Source organism: Sylvia atricapilla, chromosome 3 (assembly GCF_009819655.1).
Source record: "Sylvia atricapilla isolate bSylAtr1 chromosome 3, bSylAtr1.pri, whole genome shotgun sequence".
In the NCBI taxonomy this organism is placed as follows: Eukaryota; Metazoa; Chordata; class Aves; order Passeriformes; family Sylviidae; genus Sylvia; species Sylvia atricapilla.
In genome coordinates, this window is record NC_089142.1 from 108,761,422 (window position 1) to 108,778,466 (window position 17,045).

Consider the following 17,045-nt stretch of genomic DNA (forward strand, 5'->3'; position numbering starts at 1 on the left):
TCCCTCAGGGCTGTCAGCCCCATCCCGCACCATCCCTCCCTCAGTTCCCGGCTCCCTCAGTTCCCGGCTCCCTCAGTTCCCGGCTCCCTCAGGGCTGTCAGCCCCATCCCGCACCATCCCTCCCTCAGTTCTGGCTCCCTCAGGGCTGAGGGGGAGCCCCCGGCCGCGCCCTGGCGCCCCCTAGCGGCCACGAGCGCAGCGCGGGACAAGCCCGGCCCCGCCCGGCGGGAGGAGCTCCGCTAAGCCCCCGAGCGGCCCCTGTATAGGCGGCCGCGCCGTTCGCCGGCACGCGGGCGGAAGGCGGAGTTTGGCCCGGCGGCGGAGCAGCGCGCAGGCGCGCGTTGGGCAGCCCCGCAGCCGCGAGGCCGAAGGCCCCCGTTCTGGAAGCATCCCGGGCCCGTTCCGGTGTGTCCCGCTCGGCCCGGCCATGCCCGAGAGCGCGCCCGCCAGAGCCCCCGGCGGGGCCGGGAACAGGGCCGGCACCAGGGCCAAGGGCGCCTACCAGGACCGCGACAAGCCCGCCCAGATCCGCTTCAGCAACATCGCCGCCGGCAAAGGTGCGGCGGCCGCGGGGGAAGGCGGGCCGGGCCCCGCGTGGGCCGCGCTTGGGGCGGGGGGCGATGGATCGCCCGGTGCTGGGCACGGCCCGGCTCGTGTCCCAGGGCTACGAGCAGGAATTCCGTGGCTCTGACGGCTGGGGGCTGCCCGGCCTGGGTCGGCGCGTGTGGAGGATGCGGCACTGGGCACTGCCAAGAGCCCCGGCCGCACTGCGTATTGTCTTCTGGTCCTTTGTGATTTCCCAGAGTTAAAATGGCTGCAGTCAAGTCGCCAGATTATAATTATTAAACTAAAAAAAAAAAATCCTGTGGAAATCAGGCTTGATGCTGCAACGTTTTACATCATTCTGCTATTTGGGATCCTTTAATCTGTGTGGGAACTGCTAAAACGTGGGAGGGAGTTTCTTTTTAGACAGCACGTTTAAATGGTGGAGTGTCTGTAGTTCTTTATATGAGCTTACAAACGTTTCCTTCTCTTGCCAGCTGTTGCCGATGCGATTAGAACGAGCCTTGGACCAAAGGGAATGGATAAAATGGTAAACTTTGTGTTTTAAATTCTCAAAATATTAAGCTTACTGCAGACACTGTAAATTCAACGTGTTTTATAGAGGGCACCACTTTTTGCATTAATTCCTTCCCTTGTTTCAGGTGTTTAAGGGGAACTAAATGAATATCTTGGTTTTGAAAATGACATTAAAAATATTTTGAGCCTCAGATGAAAGATTTGCAGCTGCTGACCAGAACTGTGTTCCTGCCCTTTATTCCCAGATTCAGGATGCGAAGGGAGATGTGACAATCACTAACGATGGTGCCACTATCCTGAAACAAATGCAGGTTCTGCACCCTGCAGCCAAAATGGTGAGTGGTTTCTTTTCCATTTTGTGTGGATTGGAGGAGCATTACCCAGGGTGGTGACAGAGCAGGAAATTTTGTGCATTGTGCCCCAGGAACGTTTATTTCAATTGTGGCATGTGCTTTAGAGTTACACACCATTATTTATTACCCAGTGTTTCCTTATGCACAATCTCTTTGGAACATGTTTTAAGACGTGAGAAAATGGAGCCCAAACCTTCATCTGTCATTTGAGAAGGAAAAACTCATGTCCCAAACCATGGGGAGAGAAGGGAAAGAAAAAAGGGAATGAGCAAAGGTGAGGTCAGATGGTCTGAGGATACAGTAGCTGGTCCTTTGAGATATTCAGTGTTCATGGATTTGATTGTGGTTAGAGGTGGAAATGAGCTTCCTGTGACTCTCCTCCAGGGAAGGAAAAGGTAAACCTGTTAGATGAGTGTGATCAGTTTTGAATTGGGGGGAAAAAAACTTTGCTTCTTGAAGTGACTAACTGTACTACTGTAGCTGTATTTTGGCCAAAGAAGTGTCTGGGTATGGGCAAACAGCACTTTATGTATTTATTGTTTTGTCATCCTTTCTCCTTCAGTTAGTAGAGCTGTCAAAAGCACAAGATATTGAAGCTGGTGATGGCACAACCTCTGTTGTTGTCATTGCTGGAGCTCTTTTGGATGCCTGTTCCAGACTTCTTCAGAAAGGTAAATGTATTCATTTAACATGCAGGGACTGTAGGTACTGAAGTCTTTCTGTCTTCTTGCATGTGTGGGATGAAGCTTGAAGTAGCTGTAATCAGTTGGAAGGGTAAAGGGTGTATCCCACACTCCAGGGAAATTGGGAAGTTTCATACAGGACCGTGGGAAAACAGTTTTTGGAAGTCTGAAATTTAATCATTGTCAGCTTCCTCACAGGCATCAGCTGAACAGCAGCAGCTTTAGGAATGCCAGGAGAACTTGGGGAAAGTATTTCTGGGATGTCAGGGGTCACAGGGAAACTTGCAGGACTTGTCTGATAGGACAAATCAGTTGGAATGTTACAGCTTTTTCTCTCAGTTTTAACAGCAGAAAATAATAAGGGAGGTCGTACACCGGTGAAAAGCATTCTGCTGAAATGCCTTCAGTTTATTCTGACCTCAGTATCTCGAGTTTTGAAATGGAAAGAGGTGGTGAAGAAAAACCAAAAAGGGTATGTTTGAAAGCGTGAAGTGTCTAAGAGGCATTTGTTATGCTCTGCGCAGGAATTCACCCCACCATCATTTCGGAGTCATTCCAGAAGGCTCTGGACAAAGGTATCGAGGTGCTGACCAACATGGCCCAGCCCGTGGAGCTCAGTGACAGGGAGACCCTGCTGAACAGTGCAACAACTTCCCTCAACTCCAAGGTACAGCTGCACTCGGACTGGCAGCTCCAGCCCAGCCAGGCCTTTCAGCTTTTCAAGTCTGAGAAGGAGCAGTTCCATTTTCTGTACATCCCTGAGTGTGGGGTTTCCCTGCAGCACGGCTGCTCTGTCCTTGCCATGGAGCAGCCGGGAAGAAGATGCCTTGTGAAGACATCTTTGCTTCAAAATTCTGACATCAAATACTGACACACAGGGACAGTGTTGTTGTGAAACTGCTGTTCATCAGTGTGAAGTTCCTCACCGTGTTTTCTTTACTATTGAATCCCTTAGGTTGTGTGTCAGTATTCCAGTTTACTTTCTCCAATGAGTGTGGATGCAGTGATGAAGGTCATTGATCCAACCACAGCCAATAGTGTGGACCTCAGAGATATTAAAATTGTTAAGAAGTTGGGGTAAGAAACAGTTTGTAACTGGGACAGATTTTATCTCTGTGAACTCGTTTTCCCAGAGTGCTGCAGTCATGGGTTGTGTTTGTTTCCAGAGGCACAATTGATGATTGTGAACTGGTGGAGGGACTTGTCCTGACTCAGAAGGTGGCAAATACGGGCGTAACCAGAGTGGAAAAAGCCAAAATCGGCCTCATTCAGTTCTGCTTGTCTGCTCCAAAGACAGATGTAAGTCAGACTATAGCAAAGCCTCATGCCCTAGGCTTTGGGACAAGCAAGTGGAATAACAAATGCTTTTTTAAGATGCTGCAGTGTCAACTCTGTGCCACAGCTAGAGTGAAGGACTGCTGAGTCCTAAAAAAAGTTACAGTTGGTATAAAAAAATTGTTTAAATTGTGAGAAACACTGAACTGTCTCTAATAGTATGTTGCTGTTGTGCTGCTTTGTTTAGAATTACAGCATCTTATATTAAAGAATGTGGCACATTTGGACACTTGCTTTTAAAGTCAGTTCACAGTACTCGCTTTTCTCTTTTCTATTTGAACTAGATGGACAACCAGATCGTTGTTTCTGATTATGCCCAAATGGACAGAGTGCTGCGTGAGGAGAGAGCCTACATCCTGAACCTGGTGAAGCAGATCAAGAAGGCTGGGTGCAATGTGCTGCTCATTCAGAAGTCCATCCTGAGGTAGGTGAATTCCCAGGCACTGCCTCGGAGGCACAGCTGGAAAACTGAAGCCAAACACGTAACAGAGTAACAGTGACTGCACCTTTAGAAAGCACCCACGTTGTCTTTTGTATTTTGGGTCTGATGACATCCTTGCTTTGTACTCTGAAGAATTTGAGTACTGGGGCCTGACTTCTTCCCTCTTGTTTGCAGGGATGCTCTCAGTGACCTGGCCCTCCATTTTCTGAACAAAGTTAAGATCATGGTGGTTAAAGACATTGAAAGGGAGGACATTGAGTTTATATGTAAGGTAAGGTGGGTCATATGAGCAGCAGTTTAAAATTTTAAATTTGCCCCCAAAATTGAATTTAAAATTTACCTCAAAACTAACTGCCCAGCCAGAGTCAGTTTATTGTGACACTTTCACAAGTTTCATGTTTTGAGTGTAATGCAAGAGCAGACGTTTCCCTAAAAAACATTCCTGCCCAGCTGAGCAGTCATAATTCTGTAGAAGAATTCAGGACAGATGTAAAGGCCACAGTCCCTTCTACATTTTACCATCATATACAGAAGAACAGTGTGCAATGTACTTGCTGACTCTGCAGTCAGCTCTGGATTAATTTTTTTTCCCATTATTTTTTCAGACAATTGGAACTAAGCCTGTGGCTCACATTGACCAGTTCACCCCTGACATGCTGGGCTCTGCTGAGCTGGCAGAGGAGGTCAACTTGGACGGTTCTGGGAAACTAATAAAGGTGAGTGAGGGACAAAGTGTTAATATCTACTTAACATCTGTCTGTTATTTTAATAACCGGTAGCTTTGATGCTTTCTGCTGTGGAATTTATTACATTTAAGCACCTATCTGTATGCTCTGAGTAGCCACTGACTTGAGCAGTGCAGTGCTTTTGCTTGGCTGTACATCAGTTCTGTTACAGAATTTGCAAGTGCCAATGGCAGTGTCTTTTTGTCCCAAACTTTTATTTGTTCCCCAGTGTCAGTATAGGGTTTTATGTTTTAGATTACAGGCTGCACAAACCCCGGCAAAACCGTGAGCATCGTGGTGCGTGGCTCCAACAAACTGGTCCTGGAGGAGGCCGAGCGCTCCATTCACGACGCCCTGTGTGTCATCAGGTGCTTAGTGAAGAAAAGGTAAGGCCTCATGGGGTTAGTTAACGGCACACAAGGCCTGGGTGTGTCAGCTCACGGTGCTGTGTGTGCCCCAGGGCGCTGATTGCTGGCGGCGGTGCCCCGGAGATCGAGCTGGCGCTGCGGCTGAACGAGTTCGCGCGCACGCTCAGGGGCATGGAGGCCTACTGCGTGCGCGCCTACGGCGACGCGCTCGAGGTCATTCCCTCCACCCTGGCCGAGAACGCCGGCCTCAACCCCATCGCCACCGTGACAGAGCTCAGAAACAGGCACGCCCAAGGAGAGAAGACAGCTGGCATTAACGTCAGGAAGGTAACCGGCGCTGGAATACACTGTGTTACTGCTTAACCATAGAGCTGGGCTAGGGAGAGGGCAAGGTGGTGTCTCACAGTGACAGCCTCCCTGACATTAGCAGAGGGAAATTAGGGCTTGTTCTCTCACCCTGAGCATTGAGAATAGCAGGTATTAAATGCTATATGCACAGGACAGGAGATATATGTCACGTGTCCGCAAAAGCATTACAGCTATGACAAAAGATCCATTTAGAATGATCCGTCAGTAGGATCTGCAGTGTCATAAGTTGGGAGTAGCACCACAGCTTCTTCTCAATTGGCAGTGTTGACCTTTTCCGTTGGCTAATTTTGACTGGATATGTCAAATGCTTAGGGAGAGAAGATGTGTGCTGTAATGCCCCTGTTGCAGGTGAAAGCCCTGTGATAGTCTAGGAGTTGACTGCCCTCAGGATTCTGCTAAAAGAAAATGTGCTAAATGTGACTGTAGGCTGTCTTGCACCAAGTGAAGGCTGCTTGTTCCCCTAGGGTGGCATTTCCAACATCCTGGAGGAGCTGGTTGTGCAGCCTCTGCTGGTGTCTTTGAGTGCACTGACCCTCGCGACAGAAACTGTGCGCAGCATTCTCAAGATCGATGATGTGGTGAGTGGTGCTGCCTTGGATTATCCTTCCTTCACAAGCACCAGGACACTGGCATTCACTGGCTGTGCTTCAAAATGCAGTTACTGTGTAGACTGTTCTCAGTTTGTGTGCTATTTAAGACCATTCAGCCTTTTAATAACTGCAGGTAAAATTAAATGCATTATAAATACTGCACCATAAAGCAAGGAATTAGAGTCACTAGCAGCCCAGGATCTTTAAACAAAGAAAGAAGGAAGGAATTGTGGTGTGTCCTGTGATTTCCTCTGGCTGACTGTGTGTCCTCCCTGCAGGTGAACACTCGAGGATAAGCTGAGCAGAGAGGTGGGGACCATGGCCTCAAGCTCCTGCCCTGTGGCTGGAATATGGATTCCTCACCAAAAGCGCCTGTGTGAATTGTCTTAAGCTCCACCAAGACTGATGTACTTTGATCAGGTTTAACTTAAAAAACAGCTTGTTTTCAAAAAGAAAATGCTGTTTTATCAATAAACACGCAGTAGCCTACCTGAGTCTTTGCTGTATAATTTTGTTAGAGTTTGTTACATTTTCTTATACTTGCTTTTCTCTGCTCCTCTTTATCTCTGAAAAGTTTAAGGCAACCAGTCATCTCTTGTGATACATTCTAAAAAGACCCGTGAAGTGCACTCTGGTAACACTTAGCTGGCTTAGAGCTGCTTGTCCCAAAGCTTTCCCTAAGGACGTGGTGTCACTGCCCTCAAGGATGCCTGGATAGAGGGGAGGAGGGTCTTTGCAGTGGGAGCACATCACATTCCTTTCTTTCCTGAGGTCTGCAGTGATTCCTGGTGCCATCACATGATCCAGAGTCCTGCAAAGGGTGTTCTTCACATGGTTTCGCCCCCCTGCTCCCAGAATAATTGGTTTTCCCAAAGCTGGCTGAGAAGTCAAAAGTACACTGTTCTATAATAATTCAAGTTAGTTTTCCAACTTCTAATTCTTAGCCTGTCATTTCGAATTAAGCCTTTCATCTCCATTATCACTTTATTGAAACAATCTGATTCCTCTTAATATTTAAAGGGGAGTGTTTCTTACATTTTTTCTCACTTTTCCATTCCTGCTTGGTTAGAGCTGGAGCTTTTGAGTAAATTTCCACCATTACCTGCTGTTGTGACTTGTCAAGTAGAAAAACCAGAATAACTCAACTAGTAATTAATAAATCAGACAATCGATTTAGGCATTAATACTCTGCATGAATTATTCATTGCCTGTTTAAAATTGCAAATGTTGCCTTACCCTGCAGGGTCCCATCCAACAATGATCTCTTGGTTTAGGTACTATGATTAAAGCTTTCATCCCCCATTACCAGAGTTACAATTCTTGACAGAAATTACAACAACTGTGATTTCATCACAAGAAGAATTTGTAATTTCACTACAGTAAATAGGTCTGTCCAGCATTAATGCCTCTTTGTAGAGGCAGAACGTTTCTTTTTATGCTGGTTTAGGATAGAATATTCCTAGGGCAGAATGTTCCCGCTTATGCTGGTTTAGGATAGAATATTCCTAGGGCAGAATGTTCCCGCTTATACTGGTTTAGGATAGAATATTCCTAGGGCAGAATGTTCCCGCTTATGCTGGTTTAGGATAGAATATTCCTAGGGCTGAATGTTCCTGCTTATGCTGGTTTAGGATAGAATATTCCTAGGGCTGAATGTTCCCGCTTATCCTGGTTTAGGATAGAATATTCCTAGACCAGAATGTTCCCGCTTATCCTGGTTTAGGATAGAATATTCCTAGGGCAGAATGTTCCTGCTTATGCTGGTTTAGGATAGAATATTCCTAGACCAGAATGTTCCTGCTTATGCTGGTTCAGAATAGAATATTCCTAGACCAGAATGTTTCTTTTTATGCTGGTTTAGGATAGAATATTCCTAGACCAGAATGTTCCCGCTTATCCTGGTTTAGCCTTACCCTTAAGCACAAACTTCAGGATGGAAAAAGCCTCTTTAATAACGAGGGTACAAAACTCGCGGGCTCTCCAGTGAGAATTAGGGGCTCTGACGACAGTCCCCGGTGAAGGTGGCTCCGATCGGGCGGCGCGGCGGAGCGGAGCCGCTCGGGCCGGCCGGTTATAACGCGCCGGGGCCGCCTCCGCGGGGGCGGAGCGGGAGCCGCCTCCTGCGCGCTGCCGGCCCGCTCCGTGCGCCGCTCCGTGCGCCGGGGATGGAGGACCCGCACCGCGCCTTCTGCCTGGCCGCCTCCTGCCTCCGCACGCCGCTCGACCCGCGCACTCGGGCCCCAGCCGCGCTCTACGAGCGGGGGCCGCCGCCCGCCGCCGCGCAGGTACCGCGGGCACGGCCCGGAGGGCAGCGGGGCATTCCCGAGGCTGCCCCGGGAGCACAGGGCTCTCCGCGCCCCCCGGCACCGCGCCGGCCTCCCTGGGGCACGGGGGACACGGACACCCGCGGGGACACCGGGCAGATGGCCCCGTGCGGGGACACCGGGCAGACGGCCCCGTGCGGGGACACGGACACCCGCGGGGACACCGGGCAGATGGCCCCGTGCGGGGACACCGGATAGATGGCCCCGTGCGGGGACACGGACATCCGCGGGGACACCGGGCAGATGGCCCCGTGCGGCGCCGATCCTTTAATGAGCTTGCGGCCCCGCGCCGTCTCCCGGCGGCTGTAGGGAAGGGCCGTGCCCGGCCCGGGACAGGCTGCGATGGATCCGGGAGACAAACCCGGCTCACACACCCTGGCGGCAGCAGCCCGGTCAGGGGGGTGCAGAGACGTGGCGCTGGGGGTTCTGCTGTAAATTCGCCTCTTCAATCCATAATTCCCACTGCATCAGGTCACTGCTGGGGGCAGAAAAAAGTTAAGAGATTTTTTGCAGTGAAAACTTGACATAGCATAAAACATAAAACAAGATAATTTTTTTTTTGTTGGAATGTGTCAAAGCTTATTAAAGCACCCCTGTGTGGAAAAGTAGTACTCTATTCTTTTTATTAAAAAACTGGCCTTGTTTGACTTTTTCAAACACGCTGCTTAGAACAAAATGAAGTTTTATGATGCTGACTAACCTGGCTTTAATTACCTCTCTGACTTGTGTCAGCTTTAAAAATACTTAAAGAACATTAGCTGCACACAGCTGCAAACTGCCAAACGGTACTGGAAATATAAGCTGTGCAGAATCCCCGTCATTTCACAGTAAGTTATGGAAATGGAATAAACATTTATGCACTACATCTCTAGTGACTTATTTTTAGGGTGGTTGTGGAACTAGGAGGTTCTGTTTGCTTGTAAATAAAGGCATTTTTAGAGCTGCATAATTGAGGGAAAATTGCGTTTTACAAAACAGTTAATTTTTTTTTTCTTTTGGTAAGTCCTTTAGATCATATTTCCTGTTATAAACATATTGATTACAGGGCAGACTTGGGAATTTTTACAGGCTTCAAATAGGACCCTTAGGATACAAATTAATATGTAAAATTATTATTCCATGTACTTCTACATTAACATTTGCATACAGGGATCTCTATTTGTGTTACTTTACCATTCATTAGACTTAACTAGGATAAAGCAATATTAAGAATCTTATTCCCCTTCCTTCTAGCAGAAAAAATTTACAAACATCTCTTCTAGGATGACTTTGACTTGGATTCAAATACCAACAGAGAGCAGACCACCCCTCCAAAGAGAGACTGTGACAAGTGGATAGACTTTTCCAAAATGTACAATTCAAACCAAGAGTATTATTTGAAGCTGGAAGAGTTGAAGAATGCCCACATGGAGACCATGGCAAAGCTGGAAAGCATGTACAGGAACAAGCTGTGTTTAAAAGGAGCACCACCCTTGGATAAGAGGAATGACACCTCTCCAAAGTGCTGTAGGTAAGTTTGGGGGCACTTTTTAGCTGAAGATTCCCAGATGTTTTGCAGGCAGCTGTAAAACAGCGGGGTGTGTTTCTGGGCGGGAAAGTGTTACCCTCCCCATCTCTCATAACCAGGGAGATAATCGAAGGAAAGTCAGTTTTGGTAATAGAAGCGCTCATTACCTTGCTAATGATCTGTGGGGTTTAGGGGTGGGTGTGCAGCAGGAATCGGGCAGCACATTTAGGAGAGCACAGGCACTTTGCCAAGTCAGGAAGCGGTGACTTGGTGATCAGCACTAAACCCAGGATGTGCTCTGAGTGCGCTGCTCTTTCCCCTTCCCTCCCCGCTCAGCCACCCGTTTTTGTTTCTAGTGATGAGTCCTTAGAGTGGAAGCCACCGGCTGTGCATGAATGTTGGGCTGGCTCAAACCAAGGTTTTTTTGCCTTTATTCTTAAGGCCGACTTGGGACAAGAGTTCATATCAGCCTCTTAACCTGCACAAATCCTTTTCTGACTCAGACTTAAGTGATCCCTTGGGCTCAAGCGTATCTGATGCGTCTGATGAAGAGTTAGTGTTGGAGGGGAATGGCAGTGAAACTGGATCATCCTCATTTGCTAAGCAGCAGATTGAAAAGATGTGGGATGGGTTCTCTCTGGAAGACTACATCTCCCGTGCCAAGCACAGCTTGCCCAGCTCACCGGCCCGCAGGAAGGTGCCCAAGAAACACAAAGTGTGGTCCCCCAGAATCACCGTGCCCAAGCCTTTCCAGATGACCATCAGAGAAGCTCAGAGGAAAGAGCAGAACGTCAAATCCAAGTCGCGGATTGAGCTGGAAAATCACTTGGTGAAGAAGCAGCTGGAGGAGGAAGCGGAGTGTCAGAAAAAGTTCCGAGCCAAGCCCGTGCCCGCCGCCGTCTTCCTGCCGCTCTACCACGACATCGTGCAGCGCGAGGAGGAGCGCAGGAGCTCTGTGAGGGAGAGGAGCAGACTCAAGCTCCTGGCAGCCCAAAAGCCGTTTAAATTCATCGAGAGAGAGAGGCAAAGGAGTGAAAGCAGGAAAATGCTGTTGAAAGACGTGCCCCCAGCTGAAAATAAAACAAAAGCGTTCAGAGCGAAACCGGTCCCAAAGTGTGTTTATAGTCCGGATTTCAATGACAGGCTAAAGAAGGAGGAGCTCTACAGGGAAATCAGGATCAGGATGAGAGCTGAGGAGCTGCTACGAAATTCATCTGTACCCAACAGCAGGCTGGCCTTAAAAGAGACCAGCAAAAAGAAGAAACACAAGAGCACTGAACCAAAGCGAACGGAACACAAACCCAAGATCAAATCAAGCGTTCCCAATTTTGAGCTCCTACATGAGAAATTCCAGAAACGCCTCCTGCAACAAAAAGAAGTGAAACACCTCACAGTCTGTGAGCCTTTCGACCTTTGCACCGCATACATTCCCTCAAAAAAGGGCAAGATCTTGAAGGACATTCAAGAGGATGAAGAAAAACTGAAGGAAACACGGTGGCCATTTGCCTCTCCGAGACGGAAACCTCAGGTGGGGCAGGCAGGGGCAAACTCACATCTCCTGGGAGGAGCAAAATCCAAATCTCCCAAGAGCACAGAATCCACGAGACGACGGCTAGAAGCCTTAAGGTGAGTGCTTAGAGATGTTCTACTTTACACATACTTGAAAAGTAGATTTTTTGTTTGTATTAGTATATATTTGGTAGCTTATTTGGGGTTATTCTTTGTATTTCTACATATGTAGTTAATTCTTCCGTGCAGTGAATATAGGATTTAATTTGTTAATATAAAGGCCTATAATATGAATCTTAAAATATTTAAATATAGGACTTAATTAATATTTATTATTGTTAAAGGAACACTAGTGCATTTTTGGCAGCATGTCCTTAAGAAGAAGACAAATGATTGCTGTTTCCCAGGATATCCTGAATCCCTTCAAATGGCACATACCTTGTGTCCTCTCATAGCAACCCTGTTTCCACCCTGGTTTTCTCTTTGTAATCATCTTTGCCAAAGCTTCCTTTTGAAGTCTTGCTCTAGATTTAAAATTAATTCAGCCTTAGTTTATTTTCCCCACCAGGAATTCCCTTGAGGAAAAGAGAAAACTGGAAGAACAACAAAAAAGGAACAGAACCAAGCAGATACAAAGAAAGAAAAAGTTCCAGAAAATTGTGATGTCTCGGGCTGAGGCCAATGACCCACATCAGAGCCTAGCTCAGGTGTCTAAATCCAGATTAAAAACATTCAGGTATTTCGTTGCATTCCCCTGAATCCTGAACACCTCATTCAACAATGAGAAGGAGAGGTTTGGGATTGCACTGTATGTTAAACATACAGTGTGTAAAAAAATGGCATGTGCTAGGTTTAGATACTTGCAGGTGGTAAATTAAATGTGGTGCAAGCAGCTGGTTGTGAAGTGGCCAAATTGAGCATTTCAACTGGGAAATTGTTTCGATGCTGTACTGAACTCAGAGTATAGAAATATATAGCATACAGAAATATATATATTCCGTATTGGGTTATTATCGATTCAGTAACAGGAGAGTCCTGTGTTTTCTCCATTGATGTATCAGCTGAAGAGGAGAAGGTTATAGAAATCAAAAGGAAAGGGAACAGTGTGGTTACAGAATATCATTGCAGAGCTGGTGTTGGTACAGCTTTGCTGCAGCAGTGAACTTTTCACAATTCACTTCTTTGTCCCGGCAGGTCCCCACGGAAGAGGGCAATTAAAGCAGGAGTATTTTAACTTTACAGTGTAACAGCAGTGACTGGGAAAGCTGCTGGTGCTCGGGAGGAATGGGATCCAATGTTCCCTGGAGTAGAAATGCAGTGCAAAGCCTGTTTGTGTATGACTGAGCACACAGGGAAGGACTCGTCTCAGAGTGCTGTAAGCTGCCACTCCAGATGGCTCCAGCTCTGACACAGCTCTAACCCCATGTCTGCTGCTTGGCCTCGTGTTTGGGGCTAATTTAACCCTTTCTGCTTTTCTAAGAGAAATTAATCCTGTCTGAAGGAGCCTTTAGTGAGCTTTGTGATCCAGCCTGGCACAGTGGGACTGCTGCAGTCCTGTCAGTTGAAGGTGCTGTTATGTGGGGATGGTGAGAAGCACTGACTGCTCTGCACCTGTGCCTTCATGCCTGGGCAGGATTCTGGGGCAGCAAGCACCAATCCTAATTTCCAGTGACCTGGTATACTGTTAATAATAGTGTTATAATCTGTGTGTCCTCGAGCCTGTGATCTGCTGACTCTGGGACAGAAGCAGAAAACAGCTGGAGTCAAAACAGGTGGAGAATTAAGAGACAGTAGGTGTTTGTAGATGTGATTTGAGTTCATTCAACAGCAGATTTCACATCACAGTGTTGAGCTTAATCAGATTTCAGGAGTTCTTGCCTGGGTGTCAAATATAAAGCAGGTCAGTTCCCTGGTGCTGATGCAGGAGGCTGCTGCATGTGTTTAACCTGCTAATGCTCATTCCAGCACAGCTGGGCAATAGGGTCTGTCAGTGACAGTGCTCTTTAAAAGCAAGGAGAAACGTGGACGTTCACTTCCCAACGCGGAGAGGAGTTCAGAGATGGTCAGGGAGAGGCTGGAGGAAGCAGAGGTGTAGAATGCCCCCCCTTGGTCTCCTCCTTGCCCTGGAGTGTGTGACCTGCAGTGCCACATCTGCCCAGTCACTGCCTGTCCCACACTGAGGAAGGTTACAGCCCATTCCACCGGGATGGTCCAGTGCTCCCTGGGATCCCAGAGATCATTTCAGTCATGAATCAACAGTTTCATTACCCTGCTCTGCTGGCTGGGCCCTGACAAACCACCTCAGGAAAAAAGGGTTCCATGATACAGAACCAGGGCCACCTCTCTCAGATGATCAGCTACTAAAGTAGCAAGATTGTCCTCATCAGACTTTAAAAGTACTGATTTTTATTTAATGCCCTTTATTTCCTGTGGTGTATTCTGTTTAATTTGGCTTAGAACAACTGGAAGATCTGTGTGAAATCAGCATGTAAAATACCCTAAATATCCAAACTTTTTACCCAAGAATCCAAATTCAGCCTCTGTTTAAGTCCAGTAGCCAGGACCTGCCTCTGCTATATGTGCCTATGTGACTTCTTCAGAGATTTAATTGTTCGGTACCTTTTATGTATCTTGAAGTATGACAACATTTAATTTGTTATGAGCAATTGAACTGCTGTAGAAAATTACTCCTCGTACCATAAATTAATAATGATTTTCCTTGTACTCTGCTCCCCTTAGGAACAACGAGAAGCAAAGAAGGCAGGAATATTGGCAAGAACTGCAAGAAATGGAAGAAAGAGTAAAACAAATGCCATTGCTTTTTGAAAGAGTCACTCAGGTTGCCTTATTTCTCAGCTACTAATTAATCTTGGCTGATACTCAGTCAGACATTTGTAGTCTGACGTTTTTAGAAGATACTTCTAAAACACTATTCAGGGCAGTAGTTCTCCATTTCCATCTCTGTTGCCCCATCTCCGTATAAATACCAGCAGTTTTTGAGATATGGGAACAGAGAGCTGTTGTGACTGTGTCTGGTGGGGTTACAGCATGGGAAACTGACCACAACCAAACACTGCTGGTACAGAAAAGTAAAATCATATAACATTGTCAAGGATTGTTTTGCCATTCTTACCTGCAGTGAATAATCATTGCCACTTGTCAGCTGCAATTAATGAAGCAGAGATTTAATATAAATGAAAGCATCAAAAGCCAGGCATTTAATGCATTAGATAACATTTAACCATTGTGGTTTTTCTACAGAAAAATGCCAGAATAGCTGCAGAAAAGTATTATTCAAACAGACTGAGAGCACTGGGGATCTGCCCAGAGTTTGTTTCAAAGAAAGGAAGAGCAGCCAAGTCACTGCAATTCTCCACTGCTGGAGATTTTACCTCCATTGCTGTCAGAGAAAGGTACAGATGACTGAAGGCTTCTTCTTTTTGCCCCTACCTAGCTAATAATTACAACGTTTTTCATGTTTGGATTTAAGGGGTTTTTAATGATTTTCAGTATTTCCCAGGGAACTATGTGACTATGCGGTGTGGTAGCATTAGTATGTACTTTTGATTGTCTTTTCTGAATTAAATAGTAATTTGTAAAACAGAGGAGAGCTGCTTAAGCAAACTGGTTATTTTATGTTATGCACTTCAAAGAAAAACGAAGAAAAACATTTCTTGTTGGTTTCTTCCATGAAAAATTCTGTCGGGTTTTTGTAAGTCACCACCTTTAAGTTTTAATTTTTTAAATGAACCTCATTAAAAATAGTCTTAGTATCTATTGGGTGTTATGGTTTAAAAGGAAGCAGATAAAAAAAAAAAAAAAAGAAATATAAAAAGCAATACTGTTGAGTTACTTTCAAGCATAAAATGAGACTCTTATGTCCCCCCTTCCCTTTTGCTTCCCCAGTTTAACTGCGAAAAAGGTGGTTTAACCACCTGGAAAAAGGTGGTTTAAATAAAGGTGGTTTAACACCTCCTGGAAAGCGTCTTCCCAGAAAATAAAACCCCACATGCAATTTGTCTTTTCAGAATCACCAGGGTTAAAGTGAAAAAAGGGGAATCCTTTGAGGAAGCAGCTGGTGACCATCCCCACTCTGAGCAGTCCTGGGAGGAGGAGGAGGAAGAGAAGGGAAGAGGTGTCAAGAGCTCCAGCCCAGAGGAGCAGAGCAGTGATCTGGAGGCCAGAGCCAGCCCTGATGTCCTTGGGGCTGAATCCAGTCAGCACAGTGAGGAGGAGGAGGAAGTAAAGTCGGGCCCATCACTTGGCCATTCCCAGGAGGAAGAGGAGGAGGAGGAGGAAGAGGAAGCCAAGGCAGACCTGTCACTTGGCCATTCCCAGGAGGAGGAGGAAGAGGAAGCCAAGGCAGACCTGTCACTTGGCCATTCCCAGGAGGAGGAGGAAGAGGAAGCCAAGGCAGACCTGTCACTTGACCATTCCCAGGAGGAGGAGGAGGAGGAAGAGGAAGCCAAGGCAGGCCCATGCCATGGCCATTCTGAAGAGGAAGAGGAGGAGGAGGAGTGCAGAGGCAGCCCTGGGTGTGGCAGGTCCCAGGAGCAGCAGGAGGCTCAGTCAGAGCCCGGAGCCTTGCAGTATGAGGATGAGGAGTATGAGAGCGATGGCTCTGAGGACAAGGCCAGTGATGAGGAAGGGGACTGACAGCAAGGGCTGGCACTCAGGAACCTCTGCCACCACAGAGAAACTTGGTGCTTTGCTACACATCCAAAATTCTGTGGGTTTTTGCCTCTTAGTTTATGGGCCCTGCTAATGCAGGAGTTGTGTTTGTTTTCCAGTAAGAAAGCTCAAGTCCCTGGTTTTCACCAAAACGAGGTGACTTTTGTATTACCCTTCTTTATTGCGTTCTCCTGTGACTTTGGTGGCCCTCTGCTGTTAAAATGAGCTGCAAGCTCATTGTTTAATACTGAATTACACAGTGTGCAGTGTAATACCAAGGGCTCACACCCAGCTCTTCCCATGGGCTGGCAGAGCCAGGGCACGCTTTGGAGCAGGAATTGCCATTTTTTCCCTGGAAAAGGGGAATCTTTTTACCTCAGGTAACTCTAGTTGTGTGAAACTGTGCAAGGAAGTGCTGTAATACCTCATACACTCTGGCTACTCAGGACTTCAGCTACTCCACAAAAAACTCTCCAAAAATGTTTGAGATTTGAGTTTTTTTCTTATATCAGTAGTACCTTCTCCTACTATTACCGACTTCCTAAAAGCTCTTGTATTTTTCCCCCTTATTCCTTCTGTGTTTAGAAGTTTTTTAAGCATTCTTACTTCTATTTATTTTTGAAGTGTGAACACTACTAATGTGAACTTGAAACTCCTTTTTTAAACTTGAATAAAATAGCTGTGAAATTATTAATCCTTGCTTCACTAGGAAGTTTGCTTGTGGTTGTCAGTGTTCTGTAATTCTGAAAAGTTGTACAATTACCAATTCAGTATGACTGCTACCTGCCTCTTTAGGAAATCAAATCCTTTTCTGAAACAAGGCAGAGGAGCTCTAAATTTTGGGGTTTTCTCAGACTATTTGAAGTGATTTCAAAGAAATAAAAAGCCAAATCTGTTTCTTAGATTTAACAGCACTCAACTAAGTGTTCAAAAAGAACAAATATATATAATTGTTGAACTACTAAGACAGGGATTAAAAATACCACTAAAATTTCTGTGAACATAGAGAAAGTAGCAAAACTAATGCTTTTTTAAGGTTTTAGAAGGAGTTGGGAACCTGTGTATAATTTAGATTGAGTTTGTCACTGA

General features: G+C 46.4%; 2 protein-coding genes across 4 annotated transcripts; both read left to right on the top strand.

Annotated features, from left to right (window-relative positions):
• Positions 1–353: 353 nt before the first annotated feature.
• Positions 354–6,434, top strand: CCT4 (chaperonin containing TCP1 subunit 4). The gene is made up of 14 exons (XM_066316554.1): positions 354–557; positions 1,041–1,093; positions 1,326–1,415; positions 1,996–2,104; positions 2,641–2,783; positions 3,072–3,193; positions 3,283–3,415; positions 3,736–3,875; positions 4,068–4,164; positions 4,499–4,609; positions 4,874–5,004; positions 5,079–5,313; positions 5,820–5,933; positions 6,224–6,434. The coding sequence occupies exons 1-14, from the start codon at positions 428–430 to the stop codon at positions 6,239–6,241; spliced, it is 1,626 nt and encodes a 541-aa protein (XP_066172651.1). The 5' UTR covers positions 354–427; the 3' UTR covers positions 6,242–6,434.
• A 1,611-nt stretch (positions 6,435–8,045) lies between these two features.
• Positions 8,046–16,650, top strand: FAM161A (FAM161 centrosomal protein A). 3 transcript variants are annotated; one of them, XM_066316555.1, is made up of 7 exons: positions 8,046–8,230; positions 9,532–9,779; positions 10,218–11,402; positions 11,854–12,021; positions 14,025–14,124; positions 14,547–14,698; positions 15,314–16,650. In XM_066316555.1, the coding sequence occupies exons 1-7, from the start codon at positions 8,111–8,113 to the stop codon at positions 15,939–15,941; spliced, it is 2,601 nt and encodes an 866-aa protein (XP_066172652.1). In that variant the 5' UTR covers positions 8,046–8,110; the 3' UTR covers positions 15,942–16,650. The 3 variants fall into 3 exon arrangements, with proteins under 3 accessions (XP_066172652.1, XP_066172653.1, XP_066172654.1); XM_066316556.1 differs by lacking the exon at positions 11,854–12,021; XM_066316557.1 differs by lacking the exons at positions 11,854–12,021; positions 14,025–14,124; positions 14,547–14,698.
• The last annotated feature ends 395 nt before the right edge of the window (positions 16,651–17,045 follow it).

Excerpts from the sequence above, each read along its gene's own strand:
- CCT4 (XM_066316554.1), top strand. The coding sequence starts at position 428 with ATGCCCGAGAGCGCGCCCGCCAGAGCCCCCGGCGGGGCCGGGAACAGG. Across the intron at positions 4,165-4,498 it reads ACATTGAGTTTATATGTAAG|ACAATTGGAACTAAGCCTGT; the intron begins GTAAGGTGGGTC and ends TTATTTTTTCAG. Across the intron at positions 4,610-4,873 it reads GTTCTGGGAAACTAATAAAG|ATTACAGGCTGCACAAACCC; the intron begins GTGAGTGAGGGA and ends TTTATGTTTTAG.
- FAM161A (XM_066316555.1), top strand. The coding sequence starts at position 8,111 with ATGGAGGACCCGCACCGCGCCTTCTGCCTGGCCGCCTCCTGCCTCCGC. Across the intron at positions 8,231-9,531 it reads CGCCGCCCGCCGCCGCGCAG|GATGACTTTGACTTGGATTC; the intron begins GTACCGCGGGCA and ends CATCTCTTCTAG. Across the intron at positions 14,125-14,546 it reads TTTTTGAAAGAGTCACTCAG|AAAAATGCCAGAATAGCTGC; the intron begins GTTGCCTTATTT and ends GTTTTTCTACAG.